This window comes from Tachysurus vachellii, chromosome 23 (genome assembly GCF_030014155.1).
Source record: "Tachysurus vachellii isolate PV-2020 chromosome 23, HZAU_Pvac_v1, whole genome shotgun sequence".
Lineage (NCBI taxonomy): Eukaryota > Metazoa > Chordata > Actinopteri > Siluriformes > Bagridae > Tachysurus > Tachysurus vachellii.
The window spans coordinates 7,488,196-7,510,099 of NC_083482.1; the positions used below are offsets into that span (position 1 = coordinate 7,488,196).

The 21,904-nt window shown below is 40.9% G+C and overlaps 3 protein-coding genes across 7 annotated transcripts in view; 2 read left to right on the top strand and 1 right to left on the bottom strand.

Moving 5' to 3' along the window:
* The window catches only part of myo1ea (myosin IEa), a 44,419-nt gene extending 34,361 nt beyond the window's left edge, over positions 1-10,058 (top strand). Inside the window, exons 20-29 of one of the 3 annotated variants that reach the window (XM_060858932.1) lie at positions 881-995; positions 1,493-1,662; positions 1,951-2,096; positions 3,861-4,007; positions 4,104-4,261; positions 5,220-5,300; positions 5,567-5,768; positions 6,366-6,398; positions 8,075-8,244; positions 8,893-10,058. In XM_060858932.1, coding sequence (XP_060714915.1) covers positions 881-995; positions 1,493-1,662; positions 1,951-2,096; positions 3,861-4,007; positions 4,104-4,261; positions 5,220-5,300; positions 5,567-5,768; positions 6,366-6,398; positions 8,075-8,244; positions 8,893-8,969 — 1,299 coding nt within the window. In that variant the 3' untranslated portion in view covers positions 8,970-10,058. The remainder of the gene's footprint in view (positions 1-880; positions 996-1,492; positions 1,663-1,950; positions 2,097-3,860; positions 4,008-4,103; positions 4,262-5,219; positions 5,301-5,566; positions 5,769-6,365; positions 6,399-8,074; positions 8,245-8,892) is intronic. The other 2 variants (XM_060858933.1, XM_060858934.1) reach the window with 2 other exon arrangements.
* A 772-nt stretch (positions 10,059-10,830) lies between these two features.
* ccnb2 (cyclin B2) lies at positions 10,831-13,658 on the bottom strand. 2 transcript variants are annotated; one of them, XM_060859166.1, is made up of 8 exons: positions 13,521-13,658; positions 13,077-13,196; positions 12,720-12,977; positions 12,480-12,638; positions 12,168-12,404; positions 11,509-11,649; positions 11,277-11,387; positions 10,831-11,208 (listed from the first exon to the last, which is right to left on the bottom strand). In XM_060859166.1, the coding sequence occupies exons 1-8, from the start codon at positions 13,536-13,538 to the stop codon at positions 11,101-11,103; spliced, it is 1,152 nt and encodes a 383-aa protein (XP_060715149.1). In that variant the 5' UTR covers positions 13,539-13,658; the 3' UTR covers positions 10,831-11,100. The 2 variants fall into 2 exon arrangements, with proteins under 2 accessions (XP_060715149.1, XP_060715148.1); XM_060859165.1 differs by having other exon boundaries at positions 12,720-12,980.
* A 1,203-nt stretch (positions 13,659-14,861) lies between these two features.
* Positions 14,862-21,904, top strand: part of rnf111 (ring finger protein 111) — a 44,477-nt gene continuing 37,434 nt past the window's right edge. For both annotated transcript variants that reach the window (XM_060859717.1, XM_060859718.1), the window contains exons 1-2: positions 14,862-15,336; positions 19,132-20,054. In XM_060859717.1, the coding sequence (XP_060715700.1) occupies positions 19,202-20,054 (853 nt within the window). In that variant the 5' untranslated portion in view covers positions 14,862-15,336; positions 19,132-19,201. The remainder of the gene's footprint in view (positions 15,337-19,131; positions 20,055-21,904) is intronic.

The window sequence follows — 21,904 nt, forward strand, 5'->3', positions numbered from 1 at the left end:
CCATACGTACCACACACACACCTCATTTTAATACAAAAAGATTGCTTTGATTTGTATTGTAGGCTCTTGTCGTAAGGTAACAAGGTCACATGACCTTAACAGCTTTATAGGCTTTATCTGTAGTAGGAACTTAAAACTTACCTAAACCACTAGAGGCATTGTCTCCCTGACAAATCCTTTTAAATATTATCAGTATTCGATTGTTTCTTGTTTTAAACTTAGTTTCAGTTTGTTTACTGTAGGAGATATTTTCTGAAGAAAAAAGCTCCAAACCTCTTTTGCTACCCAATATAATAGAACGTTTACCATCACGTTAGGATACGTATTATCTGGGGTTTATTTTCCTGTTGGTCATTTTTATAGAAGGTAATAAATATGGTGTTGTTTTTCCAGGTGCACACAAATATGATTGCCATGACAGATTCAGACAAGATTAAAATCTCAGAGATAAAAAACAGTAATAATTACATTACCACACCTTCACATCTAAAACCCATCCAGTCACAGCAGGCTTAAAGTCTCACTCAAATCCTTTTGACTAAATATATGCCTAAAACTGTATTTAGCTGTTAAGTCATACTGACATTTGGGGAATTACAGTGTAAACATAATTATTTGCCAAACCATTATCTTAAGTTTTAATAAATATCATTTACATTAACAAATGATGTGTTGTGAAGTTACATAATAACCATCCTGTTTTTTTTCTGACTAATTATGTCAACCTTTGCTGTCAGCTTATATGGTGAGCTTACATGAGGCTCAGGTTGGCATATTGTATGGCATGGCTTGTGTTTTTCCTGGCTATAGTTTCTAGGTGTGGTGTTAGCTGCTGGTATGCACAGATGGTTAAGCTAATGCCAGTACTGTTTCTTCACAGCTCTTCCTCCTGGAGGAAACTAGGGAGCGCAAGTTTGACGGCTATGCCAGGGCTATCCAGCGTGCCTGGCGCAAGTATCTCGCCCGCAAGAGATATGTGCAGATGAGAGAGGAAGGTGAGCGCCACTGACTAACCGATCCATACAGGATCATACACATGAACACACATATTCACGTATAGTCGCTGTAGCACGCTTAGAGAACTAAAGAAGGAAATGAAAACAATCTCTGGATACTAAGACCAATATATTACTATTTGTGGATGAATTGAGGTTTCAGTGGGTTTCAGTGTTAAAGTATCGAGTACAGAGTTTGACCTCATTTCCTCATTTGCTCAGGCTGAATGAGACAGAAACAGCATAAAATGCATTAAGAATAGGATTATAAATTGCAACTTGGAATATTTTAGGCTAATAATACAACACAATGAGTCAACACAATTTAATAATGTATTATTATTATTATTATTCTCCTTTTCAAACAAAAGGAGCTTCACATCCACCCCTCAGACATAGTCATATATGCGTACAGGAGCATTAACACCCAAAGCACCAGTCACACACATCATTGTGGATCATTTTTGCCTAAAGGCTTGATGTATTTTTATCCTCAGCCTCTGACCTGCTGCTGAACAAGAAGGAGAGAAGGAGGCACAGCATAAACAGGAACTTTGTCGGAGATTACATCGGCATGGATGACCGGCCTGAGCTCAGGCAGTTCCTGGCCAAAAGGGAGAAGATTGACTTTGCAGACAAAGTCACTAAATACGACAGACGCTTTAAGGTGTGCTATACAAACCTAGTGTCCTTTTATACAAAGTGTATACATTTCATCTTACAAATAAACAAATCCAGTTTTTATTATTAGATATTAGTTTTGCTCATGTGAACAAATTGGTTGTTACAGTGAGGCTGGAGATGTAAGTGTGCTGATTACTGTGAGTCAGGTCAAGGTTAGCCAGATCTGATAGTGGTTATGGTCTTTGGTTGAGTAGGGACTGAAACTGAAACACAACTTTTTTTAAGAAATTATCATGAATTGTAAAGTTTTTGTTGTATTCATTTTTGGCAGGCCATTAAGAGAGACATTATCCTCACACCAAAGTGTGTGTATCTGATTGGGAGAGAGAAAGTGAAGCAAGGTCCAGAGAAGGGCCTGATCAAAGAGGTTCTCAAGCGTAAAATCGACGTGGACAAAATCCTGGCTGTTTCTCTTAGGTAAGACATGAAGCAGACCACGTGTGTGTGTGTGTGTGTGTCTGTGTGTGTGTGTGTGTGTGTGTGTGTGTGTGTGTGTGTGTGTGTGTGTGTGTGTGTGTGTGTGTGTGTGTGTGTGTGTGTGTGTGTGTGTGAGAGAGAGAGAGAACTAGTTAATCATCTAACACCACTAAGTCAACATTTGGAGAATGTGTCAACAAACCTTGAGCACTAAGTAAAGTTAAGATAAAATGCAAGGGGAAGAGAAAAGACACACCTACACACCTGAATAATAATAATACACAATATTTATTAGTGCTAACATTAACCCCAGTACTTCCACACTCAGTTAAGAGCTTGCAATCTCCTGTATAGCCGCATTAATAATTCTGGTCTGTGTCTACTCAAACCCAATGTGGGGGTCTGAGCACCTTAAACGTCAGTGAGACTAAACTGTGTAGCAGTCACCTAACCATTCGCACTGAGGAACTAGTGACACCTGAAACACATTCTGAGCTTTCCTCTAAGCTACAGGCAGCCTTTGGGCATAAAAAGTACAAGTGTATTTGTTTTGTGTGAAGTCGTGAAAAAAACAGCTTTCTCAAATGTTGTCAGCATGTGTAAACCTTATCAGATTAAAGTCACGTGTCAAGCACCTTTCTCTAAGATCACACCATGAGTTAAACATTGTACTTCAGTGCACTAATAGATTTGTGTTTGCAGCTCAATGCTATAAAGTGACTGAATGAACGTCTGTTTCTGGTTGGGGGGTCGGGGAGATGTGATATGAGCGGTGGGTTGTGGGTAATGTAATCCAGCTGCTCCTTAGAAAGGAGAACAGACCTTGTAAAAAGCTCATTAGAAAAGACTTAAGTTTATTGGGGTGAAACAGGCGATCACTGCATGCGCCTCCATCATGGTATCTCTGTTTGACCCTAAAGGGCCTGCTGTTTTGCGTACTTTAGTATTGAGCTGTTTGGAGACTGAAGTGAGAACATCTGAAACATGCTCCTGTTGGCCAGTTTATTTGTACAGATCATTGTATGGAAATTATGTGGTTTTGGATGCATGAGTGTACGGTTATATGGAAAAGGAACAAGAGGAATATAAAAAAGGGAACTGAGTTTAAACCATGGCTGGGATTGTAGAATAGTTTGCTATAGTTCAGGAACAGGAAGGCAATATTGCAAAACAAATATTTTAATTTACACATTAAAAAGGAGGATATTTAATGTTGTCCAAACAGGAACAATGCTACAAAAAAGACAAACAAATTCTATAGAAAAAATATCAACTACTCTTATTCCAGTCTTTATCTGTCGGTTTTGAAGAACCTATGCCCATTGTAGCTTCAGATATTGGGTGTTGAGAGATCTGACGTACTTCTCTGCTCTGCACGGTTGTGAAGGTTAGTTATTTGAGTTCCTGGTGTCTTTCTGCAAGTTCCAACCAATCTGGCGGTTATATTCTGACCTCTCACATCAACAAGGCCTTTGCACCTGCAGAACAGATGCTAACTGGATGTTTTTGTCTATGTACACAATTCTGTGTAAAAGCCAAAGACTAACTCACTCAGATTACATTTTGTTCTCCATTCTGATGTATAAAAGGAACAGTAATTTAAGCTCTTGACTAGGGTCTGCAGGATTTTATGCATTGTTCTGCTTTTACTTGATTGACTGATAAATGCAAAAATGAGCAGGTGTTTTGTAATATGTTTTGTCTTTGTAATGTGTTTTGTCTTTTCCACTCATATTTATGTCTCTTCTCCTCTCTGTTTTGCAGCACGTTGCAGGACGACTTTATTATCCTTCATGAACAGGAGTATGACAGCCTGTTAGAGTGTGTCTTTAAGACCGAGTTCATTAGCTTGCTGTCACGCAGATATGAGGAAAAAGCCCAGAGGAAGCTGCCTCTCAAATTTGCCAATACGTAAGTCCCCATAGCGCATGTTCGAGTAGAACAGCCAGTGAGCGGTTGCTTTGTCTCTGAAAGAAGCGTGGTTAAGAGTTTGGTTCTGATGTTCAGGTTGGAGATGAAGCTGAAGAAGGAGAGCTGGGGCCCATGGAGCAATGGAGGTTCTCGGCAGGTGCAGTTCATGCAGGGTCAGGGAGATGTAGCCACGCTGAAACCCTCCAACAAAATGCTGCAGGTCAGCATTGGACCAGGACTTCCTAAGAACTCGCGTGAGTATCACAGCATCCACACAATGCTTCTTGAGACTTCTTATTCCCACACATTTCCTTCTGCACTTTCATTGCTATTAAGAGCAGCTGCTGTCCTGGGGATAATTGGAAGCTGGTGTAGAATCAGCAAGTATGTTGTTACTGAGACACAAGGTGCAGTTTACAGATGTTTTAGCCTAAGTAGTTTGTAGTAACCAATAAATATGGAGTGGTGTGATGTTACTGCCTGGAAGATTATTTTTAATAGAACATCACGTCCTGATGTGTTATCTTTCTTTCACCACAGCAATTTTCCAGTGACTCAAATTGTATCTTTAACTTACTTTATTCAGTAATGGACACTTTTTTATTAGTTTTTTACTTCCTTTTGATCATGTGGAACATTTACAAAACTCTGCAGTTTCTCTTATAACAACTATAAACTGCCGGCCAATTTGCCGACCAGCTTCTTGTCGTTGATAAAACAAAAATTGCAGCTTGTTACAGAGAAACTACTAAACACAGCGTCCCCCATATTAAAAATGTTATTCTCCAGCTTTACTTCTGAGTGTTACAAAGCACTGACACTACAGACTCAAATTCTACAGACTTAAATTCACTCTCTAATATGATTCAAGCAATCAACAGTGATTTGGTTTAAAATAAAATTTTAAAATGTTGAAGAAGACAAACATATCTGCGATGGCTGAATACATTTGGTCTGGAGGGGAAAAGAGTGTTGCAATTTTAAAACCTTCTCCTAAAACACTGGAAACTGGAACACTAAAACACCTCTTTACTGGTTAGGTTTATAGGAGTCTGTATTATCTGCTTTAGAAGTGTCGTGGACATGTAGCTAGGATGAGAGTATGATGGTTGGTAACCTATTAAAACACCTGCTGGCCTCTCCAATGTTGAGTTATTGTGTACATTATCGAAATAAAGTATGCTGTGTGTAACTGAATATATTGTTTTCCAGGACCCAATAAGAAAGGCCCAACTGCAAACATACTGAGAACACACCAGCATATCCCAACACGGGTTGCTCCTGGCCCACCAGGTAATGCACAAACACACACACACGCACACACACAGACAGGGCTACAGTATTTTTATGGTCGAAATCAAACGAAAAATTGCTAATTAAATTACATTTGTATTCCATATATTTGTTTTCAGTTTTATACAAAAATATGACCAGCAATTTCCAAAACCAAACCTCATCAGTATTAAGAGACTGAGTAGTAAAACACTGTACTGTTTTATATATTACATAACTATTTGCTAGTACAAAAATACGCGATTCATTTTCTATTTTAATTCCAGCCGCTCATCAGAATGGTGGGCTGAAACATTCCAATCACAATGCCAGTCAGAGAAACATGCAGCATCAGAGGCCAGCATCAGGTAATCAGTCCCGCCCTTTCCTGCCCGTCACTGCCAGTCAGCTGAAGGACAGAAGCAGCAGGCCAACGGCACAGCAGCCAAACCTGGACTGTCTGAAAGTGCCTGATCAGGGAGCTGCTGGGTGAGTGTACACACACATACACACACATACACACGCACACACACACACACATACACACGCACACACACACACACATACACACACACACATACACACGCACACACACACATACACACACATACACACGCACACACACACACACATACACACGCACACACACACACACATACATACACACACATACACACGCACACACACACATACACACACATACACACGCACACACACACACATACACACGCACACACACACACACACATACACACACACAAACACACACACATACACACACAAACACACACACATACACACACATACACACGCACACACACACACATACACACGCACACACACAAACACACACAAACACACACACACATACACAAACAAACACACACATTTTCACAAATACATTTATGCAAATACATGTTGTCCTCAGAAACAGACATCAGTAACATGGGAAGTTTTCTTAAAAAGTATGCACACATCACTAAACAAATAAGGAACCCATAAATGTTTATATTAGATAACGTATTCTTATAGCAGCACATCAGACAGACAAGTGTGTAACACAGCTGATGTATCTCTTTGCTATAGCAGAAACCAGCGGGCGGCTACAAATGGAGGAATGTGAGTCTGTGTGTGTGTGTGTGTGCGTGTGTGTGTGTGTGTGTGTGTGTGTGTGTGTGTGTGTCATCAGTGGTAGTACTGGTTGTGGTTTCAATCTGCTTTATTGTAGTATGAGGTTTGACACAGATGCAATTCCAAATCAGTTCTAAAGCCTCGTTAGCACAGAAAGTTCCTTTCCACATTATATCTCTGTGGGATTTACATCAAAGTACAGGAAAGGTGTTAACAATACCGAATGTGTTGACAGATCATCTGTTTCCTAATGAAAAGGAAAGGTAATTAAATACTTATCTAATCAAATTTCCCTTCTGTTCCAGAAGTAGTCCATCAGCTGAGACACGATTATTTTGCTTATTTAATTTCACACAGGAACTACAAGGTTCATGTAGCTCCAAGGAAAGGAAATCTGTCTCAAACAAAATCTTTTCCCCAAATGTTCACCCACACATAAGCTACAAAAAAAAACTCTCCACGTAGCTGAATTCTACACTAACAATATATAGACAGTATACAGTTTTGTATCAATCGGCCTGCTTAGTCCCCAAGTTTATTTGAAACTTTTATGTAGATTAACATTGTGTGTATGTTTACCCCCAGCCTCATAGCACCACTGCTTACGTAAAGAAGCATGACCTGGATATATATATTATTTGTTAACTAGATTGAGGGAAGTTTGACACTTGGATCACTTTGAACCACGCCGAACAATTGCCTTTCGGAAAGTGAGATTTCAAAGCTTACGCTGGTTTGGAATTGAATCATCCTCTGTTCTTGGCTTTGCTCTTATCTTACTGAACCTCTCCTGGGTCCTCTGTACATCACACAAACAGCTCATCAAGGCCCCAGGAGAGATGTTGGACTCAGGCTGTTCTCCCAATGACAGGAGCTCAGTGTTGTTTCACCAATGACTGAAATGTTTTAAGAGTTAAGATTCTCTTATCTCTGCTTTGTAGAAATGGGGCTTAGAAAAAATATGACCTGTTGAAGGAATACTGCTGTGTTTTTCTTCTAATCTCTTTCAGCCACATCTGTAGAATGTGTTATTAACCGCAGATAATCGATTAGTCATGTTTCCCTGTACTGAGACACTGTTTACACAACTATGGTTACTGTAAAAGTCTTAGAATGAGACATAGACTACTTTGGTCTTACCAAAGCAGCTTTATCTATTTACGTCAAAATAAATTAATCACACATATGCTACACATGTGGCTGGAGTATTCCTTTTGAGTTCACTATGTGGGTGTTGATATTGTTGATGTGGGTGTCTATTTTACTTCACTTTAATACTTCACTTTAATACTTCAATCTCCGATCAGATTTTGCATTTCAAATATATTCAAATTTTATATTTCAAATATATTTAAATCCCATTACCAATGTAACTTGTCCTTCAAATGCAGTAGTTTTGAGAAATGTTTGTATCTCATGCCACCTTGTGGCAAACATGGCATCATCAGTCTGAAAGTCATTGGGTTGAAACCGAAGCAAATCACAAGCAAAACCACACAATGCTTTAGTTTTGCGGCTGAAAGTAAAGTTAACTTCACCCTTCAGTTAACTTCACTTTGCTCTCTTAAAGCATGCTCACAGCAGCTTCTGTAATGTCTCGGGGGAGTCTCGAGCCCTGTATGATGCTGAAATGAGTCTGATTATTGTGTCATGTTGTGTTCCAGAGCTCACAGGCAGTCATCTAACAGGCCCCCCCCAGGAGGTGGACGGCCGAAACCTGCTCCTAAACCCAAGCCTCAGGTGCCTCAGTGTAAAGCTCTGTACGCCTACGACGCTCAGGACACAGACGAGCTCAGCTTCAATGCGGACGACATCATCGAAATCATCATGGAAGGTGAACAAGCTGAGCAATTAGTGCAGCAATCACAGGCACAAACACACAGTCACTTAATTAGTTGAGCGGAGATAACCTGTGTGCAATCAAACCAAACATAATTTCCTCGAAAGGCCTCATGATAATATATCATAGCAACTATCAGAGCTGGGTTTATAAAAATATCCCAAACTTTGACCATCCTGTACAGCACAGGTTAAGATCCCTGGTCCAGACCAGGAGTAAGTACTATCTAACACCCTGTTCATCTCTGGAGGCACGGTTCAATAACAAATTGAGTGTTTTAGACTAGGGATACCAATTAAACGTGTAGGATAGCGTGCACTGCAGCTCTAGGATGACAGAGAGCACCATTAAAGTCAATATGTATAACATGGAAAGAATGTCTCACACATGCAATTCTGGCTAGACGATCCTGTCCACTTAAAGTCAGTGACCAGTTAAGGAGGCTGTTAGACTGAGACGCAAGAAAAGAAATGCTGTGTTGTCATTTTAAACGTTTCATCTACTTAAAAGATTGCTCAGTGATCAAACATACAGATGCTACACATAAACAAATAGTAATAGACTCTGTTGTACGAAAAGACATACATTTTGCAAGGCAAGACACTGACTGACCACTTTTTCCCTTGTGCCTTTGCTCCTCAGACGCCTCAGGCTGGTGGACGGGGAGACTGAGGGGTAAACAAGGCCTTTTCCCCAACAACTACGTCAACAAGCTCTAACTCCATCTACTGCAGCCGAGCAGCCACTCGGAGAATCACACGTACCTCAAAGACTTTTAATGCATTGGAAATGGACAAATGAGAAAAAAAGGGTGAAGACAGTGATGTGGAGCTCTTGTTGTATCTGCGTGCTGTAGTCTTAACACAGTGAGGTTTACAGTCCTTCAGTCTTATTAAGCACAAGGACTCTGGCCAGGACACCTCCCTCCAGGGACAAGAGTTACACAGTCCCTGTGAGCACTGATCAAAACTATTTATTGTATTTATAGCTTGTGACATTTTATTTTCCCTCCTTCGGTTTAACCATTAGTGATATTTAAAGTCATTCGAAGACACAAAGCGACCGTTGTACGTGGGACCTGAAATCTTTTTCTCTGTTGAAATGGAAGGATTTTCTTGTGTAAATGAAGGTGCGTTACTGTAGATTATCGTGGTTTATGAATTCTTTATAGCTCTATGTTCAAATTTAAGGTTTATATAGGGAAATTTTTTTGCTGCTAATGCCTGATAGATTTTAATTATTCCATCTCAAAAATGTACGTTGAACTGAAAATTTTGAAGCATTAGTCTTTAGAAGTCAATGAAGCCCCAAGCCACAAAGAGCATGTGTTACAGCATAACACACTTGTGGTTACAAAGCACTTTATCGGTATGACGTACTGGCCGCTCATGCCGCCGCCAGCCTCCCCTGGATGTGTGTGTATATATATATATATATATATATATATATATATATATATATATGAAGGTTTGCCAAAGATGCACCATTTTCTGAAGGGAATTGTTTTGATAGCAATTTGTTTACATAAAAACAGGCATTTTGCATCGATGTATCTAGAATATTTTGTACAATGTTAAATGTTAATAATAGGATTGAAAGATTGTTTGGGACTTCTTCCCAGCATTCCCACGTTGGCTTTTTGTCTATTTATGCACAATACCGGCTGTTTGAAGTGTCGTGTTTAGATGGAAAATGGACCAAAGTTCACCTCTTAACACAAATGAACTGTAAGCATTAAACGATTTAATACATACCTACTAATGACAACTTTGATGACAAAATACATTTATTTTTCATTTCATAACAAATGCTTCTTGTATCGTTATTGAGAGTGAATTTTTTTTACACACTAATGAGTCTGTTGCAGCTTGTTTCCATCAATTTTCATATTTGCACAATACCTGATATTTGGCAGTGAATTTTCCTACTTGGTGTTCCAGTTGAAATGAAATGTTGCTCAAACATTTTTGCCATCAGAAGGGTCAGCTGTGTATCCACAATACAGAGAAACTTATACCTTTAACTCCATATTGTTGGATCAGGGATTTGAATTCACAACCTTCTGATCAGTATTCAACACCTTAACCACTAAGCTACTACATCCCTACAGTTATGCCACCTCCTTGGCAACCTAAACAGATCTAGGAAATGTCCACTTTATCATAAATAGCAAGTTAAACAAAGCCTTCCTAAAGGCACCATGGTGGAGAGTGGACTTTGATAAGGACCTTCTTGCAGCTCTTGTAGGTAAGAATAAAGTAAGTGCTAGGAACACAGCCATGCGGTAGAACTTGGATTAATCACAAGGATTTAATGGTACACAGTATTTCCAGGAGGAAGCACACATCTAGAAAATCAGGGACAAATCAAGTATAGCTGCTGAAGAAAATGGCTACAATTCCAAAGTTTTAGGTCCAAAGCCAAGAATGTCCAAATCTTATACATCGGGAATCAAAAGTGGTTGCAGGCTTTCATTAGAACTAAGCAGAAGCCACTCCTGTACATTGCTCTCACAAGCTCAACTCTATTTTTAGGGCCTGTTTGTCCAAGCAATATTTGTAGTAAAACAAAAGCAAACAGTTCAAACATATTTGGACTTTTATTGAAATGTTCCATCAACTCTTAAGAAAATTCAGCTCAAGAACATCTAAAAAAAAACGTCAAAATGCAACAGTAAAATTAGTTAAAAGAATGAACTTGAATTGTAAGTGGTACATGTTCATAAAAAGGTAAAAATCCTGTCGTTTATTTGCACATATATACACAAAGGATCCTTAAAGCAGCAGTCCATTTCCAATGGCTGATCAGGAATAAAGTGCAGATTGGCAGTGTTGATTATCTGTGAAACACTCAAGAGGTGAGCATAGGGGCAGCGATGTCCTTCATGAGTGCAGACTTCAGCTGAGGAAGCAGGCTGACCTTCATTAGCCTACTGCTTGAGTACTTTTTCTTCACAGCCTGGAACAATAATGCAAGTCAGAAGAAGCCACAAATTACTTATATGCCAGCAATTTTACTTCACTTACCACATATTTAGTGAGTCCCTCATTAATCTTGACCACATTTTTGGCCATGTGTTTCATTATGGGCTTCAGATGGGCCTCACTGTAGGTGGTGTAGTATTCCTGTGTAGGAGACTAGAAAACAAGGATGGTAAATGACTTGCATACTGCTGAAAAAGCAACAATGGAGGGAGAGGAGGACAAAATAAAATTAAAAAAAAAAAAAAAAAGTTTTCTATAATTTATGAGCTCTTACCCATTTCTGCCCATCAAGCACAAGCTGAGCAAGACACAGGGCAGCTGCACCAGTTTCTGATGGATGGTAATGAACCATGTCATAGTCCAACAGGGTCAGCTCAAGAAAATATTTAGCAAGGGTGTGTTTCTCCGCATCAGCCTTTAGGACAAAAAAAAAATAGATAAATAAATAAATAAAATAAAACAAACCAGTCAAACAAGTCCAGTTAGAATCAGTCAACATGCCAGCTAGACTAACTGAACCATTAGATGTGTAGGAGGCAACAGTGTGCCATCGACACTAGGAGTTTCCTTTATGTACAAGCCTCAGAATCTCTTGACATTTGTATGAATTTAAGCTGATCATGTTTGGTGCAATTCATTTTCCATAATGGGATACTCTTGCTGCATGTTGTGGTTGCCTGCGACTTCTTCCATAAAAATTATGTTTTCAGCCACAGGCATGTCTAAGACAGGACTGAGCTTTCTGGTTTCATTATGCATTATGAAGCTATGGAAAGAGAACAAACATCCCATAAGGTACATTACTGTTGCCTCATGACATCAGCCTAAAATATCATGTCCAGTCATCTTTCATTCCATTTTTGAGCACATGTTGAGACATTTCAATGCCACAGATGTAGAGCACTGCACCGATTGTAGGGATGTAGCCCTTACATTTCCAGCTTTTGAAGCCCTCCTCAGGAAGTGAAGAGGCAGTGGGCGTCCTAGTTCAAAGTTCAGCTCTCTGAGAACCAGCATCTCCATTTCTCGAATCTGGGGTTTTGTGAAAGCGTTGTCCGTAATGTAAGCAAAGTCTCCAACTTCTGGGACATACATTTCTTCGTACTTGGAGGCAAGCAGCATTGCAGTGACGCCGACCAACTGCAGCTTCCTTCGAGATACTGGTTGGGCCTGTGTAAACAGAACTGTTTTACTATCTGCACAGAGATAGTGAGCGCAAACTACTATGAGCCAGATTAGTTTTACCTGTAGGAACCGATCAAGGATGGCTACAGTCATGTACAAAGTCTCTTGGAGCAGCTGGAACCTTGAGTGCACCTGAATGAGCCAGTCAATCAGAAGAGCACGCATGCGCTCATTGATCTCATAACCTTCCATGTATCTTGGTCGGATTGCCTGCTGGGCCTGCAACAGAAACGTGGCTGTAATTGGATGTTTTCAGTAAGGAAAGTCAAAGTGAGAACCTCATCTGGTGCTCAAACCCACCTCAAGGATACGAAGGTACACATAAATGTCCTTCACATATTCAGAGCATAACTGTGGGATCTCTGCATCACCTCCATCAATGTCCTCAATGGGACAGAGCACATCAGAAAAGGCTTGGCACAGGTCATCTTCCTCCTTCATGGAGACATCAGCCTGAACTGGTGGAATGACTGGAGCAGGAGCAGGAGGAATGACCTCTGGTACAACTGGAACACGTTTAGGCTGCACAGCAGCTGGATGAACTGCTGACTTAACACCCTTCTGAACAAGAGCGGGACAAGAGTGTGAACAAGAAAGGAAGGTAATATGATATGGAAAGAAAAAAAGAAAAATGGAGATGCAGAAAGGAAGCCATACCGTTGTCTTTGCAGGTTTGGCAGCAAAGTTGGACAGTTCACCCAGGACAGCCCTCCTTACACCAACATTACCAGCCCCAGCCTTGCCACCAAGTAGTGCTGGGTTCTCTGCATTACGGTGCTAAAAGATTGCAGAAACAAGTTGGTACATAAGTACAAGAGTTTACTTATTACTAGCCCAAACTGCTCCAGCTAACCACACCAACACTGAACGACACTTTAAAAGGAAAAATTCAGATCCTTATACAGCTACAAATGCATAATAAACTAGTCATACGCTCTCTAGAAACAAAAAAAGCAAATTAAACAAGTTTAATTAGCAATAAAACCTAGGTTGTTTGCTAATGCTAATCGCTAATGCTAAGCTAATTGCTAATAGCTAACGTTACCATAACTTCAAAATAAATACACATGAAGGAAAAAAAAGCATTTTATAAGTACTCACAACAGCACGGAGGTCCATGGTAACTACTGTAGACGGCAATCGTTGGAGTTTAAAACCTTAGAAAATAGCCGCAAACTCTTCAAGCGTTCAAAAACAAATGATAGTGGGAACAATGCGACCCTTCGACGATTCAAATACCGCTCCTTCTATTCCCATTGGATAGCGCGTCATAGAATTCACAATTATTATTGGACAATGTAAATGTCAATCAACTTGGAAGCGTTTTAGGGGCGGTTCTTATTTACACAACGCTTTCCTATTGGATATCGCATCATGGGTCGCTTCTGCTTTATCTCCATACGCGTCATAAAATTCACAATTTTTATTGGACAATGTTAATGTCAATCAACTTGGAAGCGTGTTAGGGGCGGTTCTTATTTACACAACGCTTTCCTATTGGATATCGCATCATGGGTCGCTTCTGCTTTATCTCCATACGTGTTTATTTTATCTTTATCATATAATAACAGCTGCCCTGCGATGGGTTGGCACTCCGTCCAGGGTGAATCCTGCCTTGATGCCCAATGACGCCTGAGATAGGCACAGGCTCCCCGTGACCCGAGGTAGTTCGGATAAGCGGTAGAAGATGAATGAATGAATGAATGAATGAATATAATAACAGCATATTTTATTATAACTTATATATAACATATTAATTATAGATTTGCGTCCAAGATGTATGAAATGAGTACAGGTAAAGAATCACAAACAGAAAAACAATTAGCTAACAATCCCAGTGGTGTAAAATGCTAAATGCTCTTCTAAGTTTTTAATAGATGATACGTGTGTGTGAAACGTCCATTATTCCACTAGAGGGCAGACATCTACAAGTCTCAAAAATAGGTTATAAGCGTAACATCAGGTTTTATTTCTAATCATAGAGCTGTGTAAACATTTGCACGGAAAAGTACGTAAAAAAATATTAATTGGTTTCAGATGATCGTTTTGTAGTATATTCATACGTTTTATTTGTGATAATCGACTGTTTAAGGAGTTGTTTTTGTTTTTTGGTCGTCAAACGTGCATAGAGTGTCGCAAAAAGTGTCGGAATCATGTCCGTGCTGAAAACATTATTTTTTTAATCCACCGTCATTCAGACAAATCCCGCCTCTTGTGGTTGAAAATGGCAGTTAAATTGTCTAATGACAGAAACGGACTGTGAGTGTCAACCTGATGAGCCAATTGTTTCACAGGAGGCGCTAGTCGATGGACCAATCGCACCGGGGAAAATGAGTATTAGCCAATTATAGTTTTGAAGGAGGGATTTATAGGAATACGGGCGGTTAAAAAACGCCCCTGTAGGATTGGCTAATTTGCATACTGGTCCTGCGAGAGCGCGCGCGCGCGAGCAGCGAGTCGCGAGAGTTTGGCCTCCACAAGACGACGCTGGTGTGTAATGGACGCCGCGGAGAGGCAGGAATGGGGACTTCAGCTCGGCGCCGACGGCAAACGGCCAGGAAATCGACGTTACGTTTAACAAACGGATCAAACATGGTCGCCGTATGTCTGTCGTGTTTTAACTAAAGGTTATTTTTAACCGTCGACGCGAGTTTGTTTGGTTCTTTTTCCCAAAGCTGGATTGTCGAGATAAGCGGCCGAGCTAACGGTTAGCTTTAGCTAGTTTGCTAACCGACCGCAGGCCTCTTTTGGGGTTTTTGTGACTTGTCAGTTTCACCCCCTCCTCCCCCTCCCCCTCCGAGTGACGCTTTATATTCGCCTTTTTTCACTTTTATGATTATTTTCGACGGAAGCTGCCGGTCCGCATGAGCTGGGGACGAGTCGAGGAGGAGCACAGCGTGTTTAAAAGTGAAAAGAGGTAAAGTGGGCCTGTGTGTGTGTGTGTGTGTGTGTGTGTGTGTGTGTGTGTGGGGACTCTGTAGCTAACGCACTGCTATTGTTTGGCTCCTGGAGCCGCCGAGCTCGCGGCCCTGTGTGAATATACGTGTGTGTCGGTTTGTCTTTCTCTCTGCCACCAACATGACCGTGTTAAATGTTCCTACAAGACCGAATAGTATTTATTATCGACTTCTGCTTCGTTACGTGGAGTCTGGCATGAAAACATCGGCGTGTAAATAAAGAGTCACGTTCACACGAAAAGCTACTGAAAGGTGTTTTGTTTAATTCCACGCAAAGCAAAGCTCCGTGTTGTTGGCTTGTGTTACACTTCTGTGGGGGGAAAAAAAACATCACGCAGTGTCGTTGTTCTGTGTCATTCTTACAGTAAATAGTGCACTGTGCACTAGTGCTCTGTCACACACTAGAGCACTAGTGCTCTGTCACACACTAGAGCACTAGTGCTCTGTCACACACTAGAGCACTAGTGCTCTGTCACACACTAGAGCACTAGTGCTCTGTCACACACTAGAGCACTAGTGCTCTGTCACACACTAGAGCACTAGTGCTCTGTCACACACTAGAGCACTAGTGCTCTGTCACACACTAGAGCACTAGTGCTCTGTCACACACTAGAGCACTAGTGCTCTGTCACACACTAGAGCACTAGTGCTCTGTCACACACTAGAGCACTAGTGCTCTGTCACACACTAGAGCACTAGTGCTCTGTCACACACTAGAGCACTAGTGCTCTGTCACACACTAGAGCACTAGTGCTCTGTCACACACTAGAGCACTAGTGCTCTGTCACACACTAGAGCACTAGTGCTCTGTCACACACTAGAGCACTAGTGCTCTGTCACACACTAGAGCACTAGTGCTCTGTCACACACTAGAGCACTAGTGCTCTGTCACACACTAGAGCACTAGTGCTCTGTCACACACTAGAGCACTAGTGCTCTGTCACACACTAGAGCACTAGTGCTCTGTCACACACTAGAGCTCGAGCACAAACAGTGAATATAATTGAACACTACAACATGAACGCTGAGTTTTCTCACCTGATGTGTCTTCAACATGTACAAAGTGCTGAACCGACGACTCCTGCTGTTGAATTTTGTTAGAAATCTATTAGAAATGGTTTGATATTTAGATGTACACTGATCCTGAGACAGCATGCAGCAGAATGCAGCCTGTGTAAATGTGTTACAGTGCTGACAGCGAGGCAACTCAACATCTATAGGCTCTACACAGGGATCCTCAGGAGAGGGAATTAAAACAGTCTCTTGCAATCCTGTACGTTCTGAAATCTGTATCCACCTTGGTGCCAGGGGGTGTTGCTGTTGTTGCCGGCCCCGCGGGCAGAGAGCGCGCTTGGCACAGCGGCACAGAACAGGCTCAGGAGTCAAACCCCAGAGGAGCTTGGGACGGCACTGCACATCTCACCAGTGGCATCTTTTATGGATGTGGTAGCCTAGTGGTTAAGGTGTTGGATTACCAATCGGAAGGTCACGAGTTTGAATCCCACGTCCTCTAAGCTGCCACTGCTGGGCCCCTAAGAAAGGCCCTTAAGCCTCAATTGCTCAGTTGTATAAATTGAAATAAAATTGTAAGTCACACCGGATATGGGTGTCTACTAAATGCTGTAAATGTAATGTAACAAATGTTATCATCACTCTCTTAACATGAACCGAGGTTGTAGTCCAGGCTTGACATTTATTCAAATGTTGTACATGCACTCTGGTAGGTGAGGAAGATCGTTTTAGCACCGCGCTGTTGGAAAAGTGTAATAGTGTAATATGGGTTGTTGTTATTATTAGCAAAAGAATTGTCAGCAATTTCAAGAACGTTTTCTTGCACTGGCTCAAGCATCAAAGGATCTAAAGCTTATGAGGAGCTTGTGCTAATTTTAGCTACGATGATCTTCCATTTCTTTAACGTCTTTTGTAATATATGAATAAGCTTCTTATTTAAATGATTTTATGCAGACACTTTTTCATTTACACATTTACAGACTAGGTCATGCTTGTTTGTTTTTGTGGATTTTCTGAGAGGTTGTATCATGGAGGAAGATCAGCAGGTCTTGGATTTGCAAGTAGTTTTTTTTTTTTTTGTATTATTATTTACAGTATTGATCAGAGTTAGTGTTGATTTGTAGTTCTTTGCAGCTGAACTAGGATGAAATGTCTAGATAATCTCAACATGTTCCTCAATATTTTAATAAACCGATCAGAGTCGGATAACTTTTATGAAGTTATCACTTCGGCAGGAAGTTCAGCCCATGAGAACACGTAGAATCTGTTCCTCAAACAAACCCCTTTGACCGATGGGGCTAACATTATTTAGCTAACGTGTAGTCTGATGGCTGTCTAATTTTCTCAAATAGAAAAGGATATCAGAGGAATTGCAACCATTTAACAAACTACATAAATCCTAGTTTAATTCCTGTTTCATGACCAACTGTGATTTCCTAGAAAACCAGTCGACTCCAGCAGTAGCTGTACAAGTTCGAGACTAGCAGCAAGACACCGACCACCTAGTGGCAGTGAGAGTAAACACATACACTTAAACAGCGTTGTTTTTTCTTTCTCTGCCTATTGAAATACATGGGAAGTACAGTCAAACATTATTTGTACATACAGATGGATTTGATGTGTTGTATAACCAAAGATCATATAACCATGCTTCACATATTATTCCCCTCAATGATGACTGTTTTTTTAAATATTTGTTCAAGACCGCTGTGAAGATGTTAGTTATCCCGATGGTAAATTTTTTCATGATGTGACTTGTATTTGGTAAATTTCGTTTATATGTAAAGCTCACATCAGCATCAGTGTTTATAGCATGATGTTTTTACCTTTTTTATATGGAAGAATATCGCCTAATCGCTAAAGCTGCTCCCACCGCAATGAGCAGAGGGGCTGTGGGCCTCTTTTAAACAGCTGGCTGCTTTCATAATTTATGGAAAGACGGCACTGCATTGGATATGTAGTGCTTCTTTTTGTAGCAATGACGTGAGAGATTTTGCTGGTTTATTTCTCACAGGTTTTATTTTGATTTGTTCTTGGTAGGGTGATGGGGTTTAGATGGATGTTGAATGTGATATTCTTATATAGGTAGATATACCATTGATCACAGAAAAAAGAATAGCAAGTGGCTTTGTGGAAATAATTTTGATTGCTATGATTACTATAATAACATTTTGGTTAATGATGGCTCTAATGTCTAAATAGGTGCTTTAAATCTATGAGGAGCTTTATGAGGATTGAACAGCTTTTGAATCTACTGCAATGATATCGAACAGCTGTTATGAAATAGCTAGGCTGTTAGACCTCCTTTGTGAGAGGCACTTTTTGTGTTTCTGCCTATTGTCACGCTAACAGAAAGCCGGTACAGAAGCTTGTCCCCAGCTCCATTAGCTTGTGTATTCCCCTTGATTTATCACATTAATAATGGGCAGAAGGCATTAGCCAGCAGATAAGTGTGGGCTTGTTTATTTTCTCGGCATCTATATAGAGCCTGGGATGACCTTATTTTAATATAGTGATTCCTCTCCTTTCTTTAAGGTCTGATCTATGCTGAGACCTGATTTATAATCCAAACTGATTAATTCTGTACTGTAAATGCAGGAGAAATCGTGTTAACTGACTCGAGCACAGTAATGTTAGAACAGTCAAATCCACTCTATGTTTTAGTTCCCATACAGGAAGTTTTTTTCCTTTTCACGTTTCTTGACTAATGCCTCATGTTTGTTTTCTTTCTTCCATTTACACAGTTGTGGGATTGCTGGCACTCTGATGGACACATAGGAACTCCTGTGTTTGTATTGTTTCCAGCTACTCGCAATGAAGAGCGAGGTCCAGACCGATGCACGCCGCAAACAGGACCCGCTGAAAGGGCCTCTGGTTAATCCCGAGCCCATGGAGACTGCTAAAAGTTTCCCCTCTGAGGTGGATGTGATTGGCAAGGCTGGAGGAGATTTCACAACACTTTGTGGCGAGACAAGGCATCGAACCCTGCGAGACGCTGGGGGGCGCAGAGACTCTGAAAGGAGCAGGAAGAAGAGAAAAAGCCAGCAGCCTGGACCTTCGGACTGCTCTCTGAAGGAAGGCAGACTGAGCGCAGCAGCGATTCCTCCACCCCGTCTGCAGACGCGCAGCGAGGATGATCGGAACGTCGAATCCTCATTTAGTGACTGTGCGTCCTCGCCTTCATCCAGCTTGCGTTTTGGCGACTCGGACACTTTGAGCTCAGAGGATGATGGTCGACAACAGCAGCACATTAAAGCATCATCAGCCAGTGCAGGAGGAGGAACAGGGCCAACCCGCACCCTCCTGAGTCGAACTCGTGCCAGCAGGTCACACAAATGGGCACGACTTGAAAACCCAGAAGCCAATCATGTGAAACGACCGTGTCTGAGCTCGCGGCGGCAACTTACCAGGAAGCGATTTGCAAAGAGTGGGAATGGAGGCGGAGCTCAGCGGACTCCAAAGCAGAAGGAGCGTCTGCTGCTACAGAGGAAGAAAAGAGAGGTGATCGCACGCAGGAAGTATGCACTCTTGAATAGCACCAGTAGCTCTAGCGAGGAGCTCACCTCCGACTCTTCCTCATCCTCTTCCACTGAGGGGGATGATGAGCTGTATGTGGGTGTGAGCAGCAGTGCTGGTAGTCAGATGAACAGCACCACTGTGGCCTCAGGTAAACTACTACAGATATCCTTGCCTATATACAAGTACAGATTATTCTGAACTGATTATTTCACCTTCTGTCACTCAGATCGCTGTATACATGTTGCTAGTGGGTGTTCTGACTTTTAAGTAGACACTTGCCACGATTTCACAGTAGCACAACATAATGTACACAAGCTAGGACCAAACCTGCACACTATAAAACGCATCAGAGTCCATTCCTGCCTTCTGTTAAATGGTCTGATGTAACACAATTGAATGGTGAAAACACAATGTTATATAATTTAAGTAAATCAAACACTTCAGTCTCTCCCAGCACAGAGAGCATTGCTGGCTGGCTCAGGTGCTGCGGGTAGATTTCAGTATGTGGAATGTGTGTGGGGTCGTGCCTTTTGGTAGATGTTAAGTTTAAATTGTTATTTATTTGCATAAAGTAAAAACTTGACACTCGCACCTCTTGCTCTGCTCGCATTGTCAAACAAATAATAGGCACACTTTCACTGATATTTACCTGTATCTTTTTTTAAGCATTGCACCCAACCAACACTGTGTGCAACCGACCATTTTTCAAGTGATTATTCTTATACCCCATCTGCGTCCTGTTACGTTGACTGTTTTAAACAGTTAAGAAGTCAGACGATTGAGAAAAATTACACCAACGAGAAGACTAGTAAGCTTTACTTTTTGTGCTAAAGTACTTTAGTACAAAAGTACAGACCCAACATACTGCATTAAGAATTCAGAAGTTCTCTCTTGCCATGTATGAAAGCATGAGTTCTAATGGCTGAGATTTTAATCTGTAAATATCTCTGACTGTAGACTGACTCTAGACTGTAGAACACGTTCTACAGAGATCTGCACTGCACATAACTCTTCATTGATTGAGTTCAGCAGCTGCCCTTAGACTTCTGTTATAAAGGGGTTTCAGATAAACTTGCTTTCCGGTCTTTCTTCAGTGCAGGGAAATGTGTCAATACCCGTGTATGACATGCGCATCCGATATGATAGAAATGATCCTGAAAAACTCTGGAGCATTTCTTAAGAGAGTGAAGTGCCTGTCCTAGTGGTTGTATCAAGCCTGGATATATGTATCTGGTCCTTTCTGTAAACGTTCTCGGGCACTTGAGCACTTCTTTATGTTCCATAAACCCAAATCTGATGATAACGCGTCACAGCTGTTGGAACAGGCTGCTGTCTGTGGCTCAGAAGCAGTCAGCTCGACGCACACCACAGTGTTTGTTCATCCAGCTGTTTGTCGTACTCATTTCTAGCACAGGCGGAGGAGGCAAGTGAAGGCCAGGGACTTTCTGAGCCAGCTGTCGTATGGAAAGGTTTGGCCTTAGTTCACGTGTAATTTTGTCCCACGCCTTCTTTAATAAGCACCGGAATTTTAACCTTTAAATTATTCAGGACTTCTTTATATCAATGAAGCATTAAAGATAACTCAAACTAGTTTTCCTTTTGTAAAGGAATGAAATGCATAATTATATCAAACACTTTCAGATGAGTACATCGTTATTCGTCTCAGCTCACTTTAAACGCTTTAGAGTTCTAGATATGACAAACATGGTGCATCTTGCAAACCTTCAGGAGGAATAGAAAACAAATATTGAAAAGTAAGATACGTTTAACAGGGTGTTTAATCACGTTGATGGAAAATTTAAAGATTATAATAATGGTTTTAAATTTGAGTTCTGTGTTAAGGTTAAGGTCATTTGCAATCAATTGTCTCCTGGTTTGTGAAGCACTAAAGCGAGGCTGGGTTATTCTCGTTAGGTAGAGACGATAAGTTTTTTAAAACTAAAAAAAAAAAAAAAAAAAAAAGAAAAACCCTGAAACTTAAATTTCCTCAAATAAAAA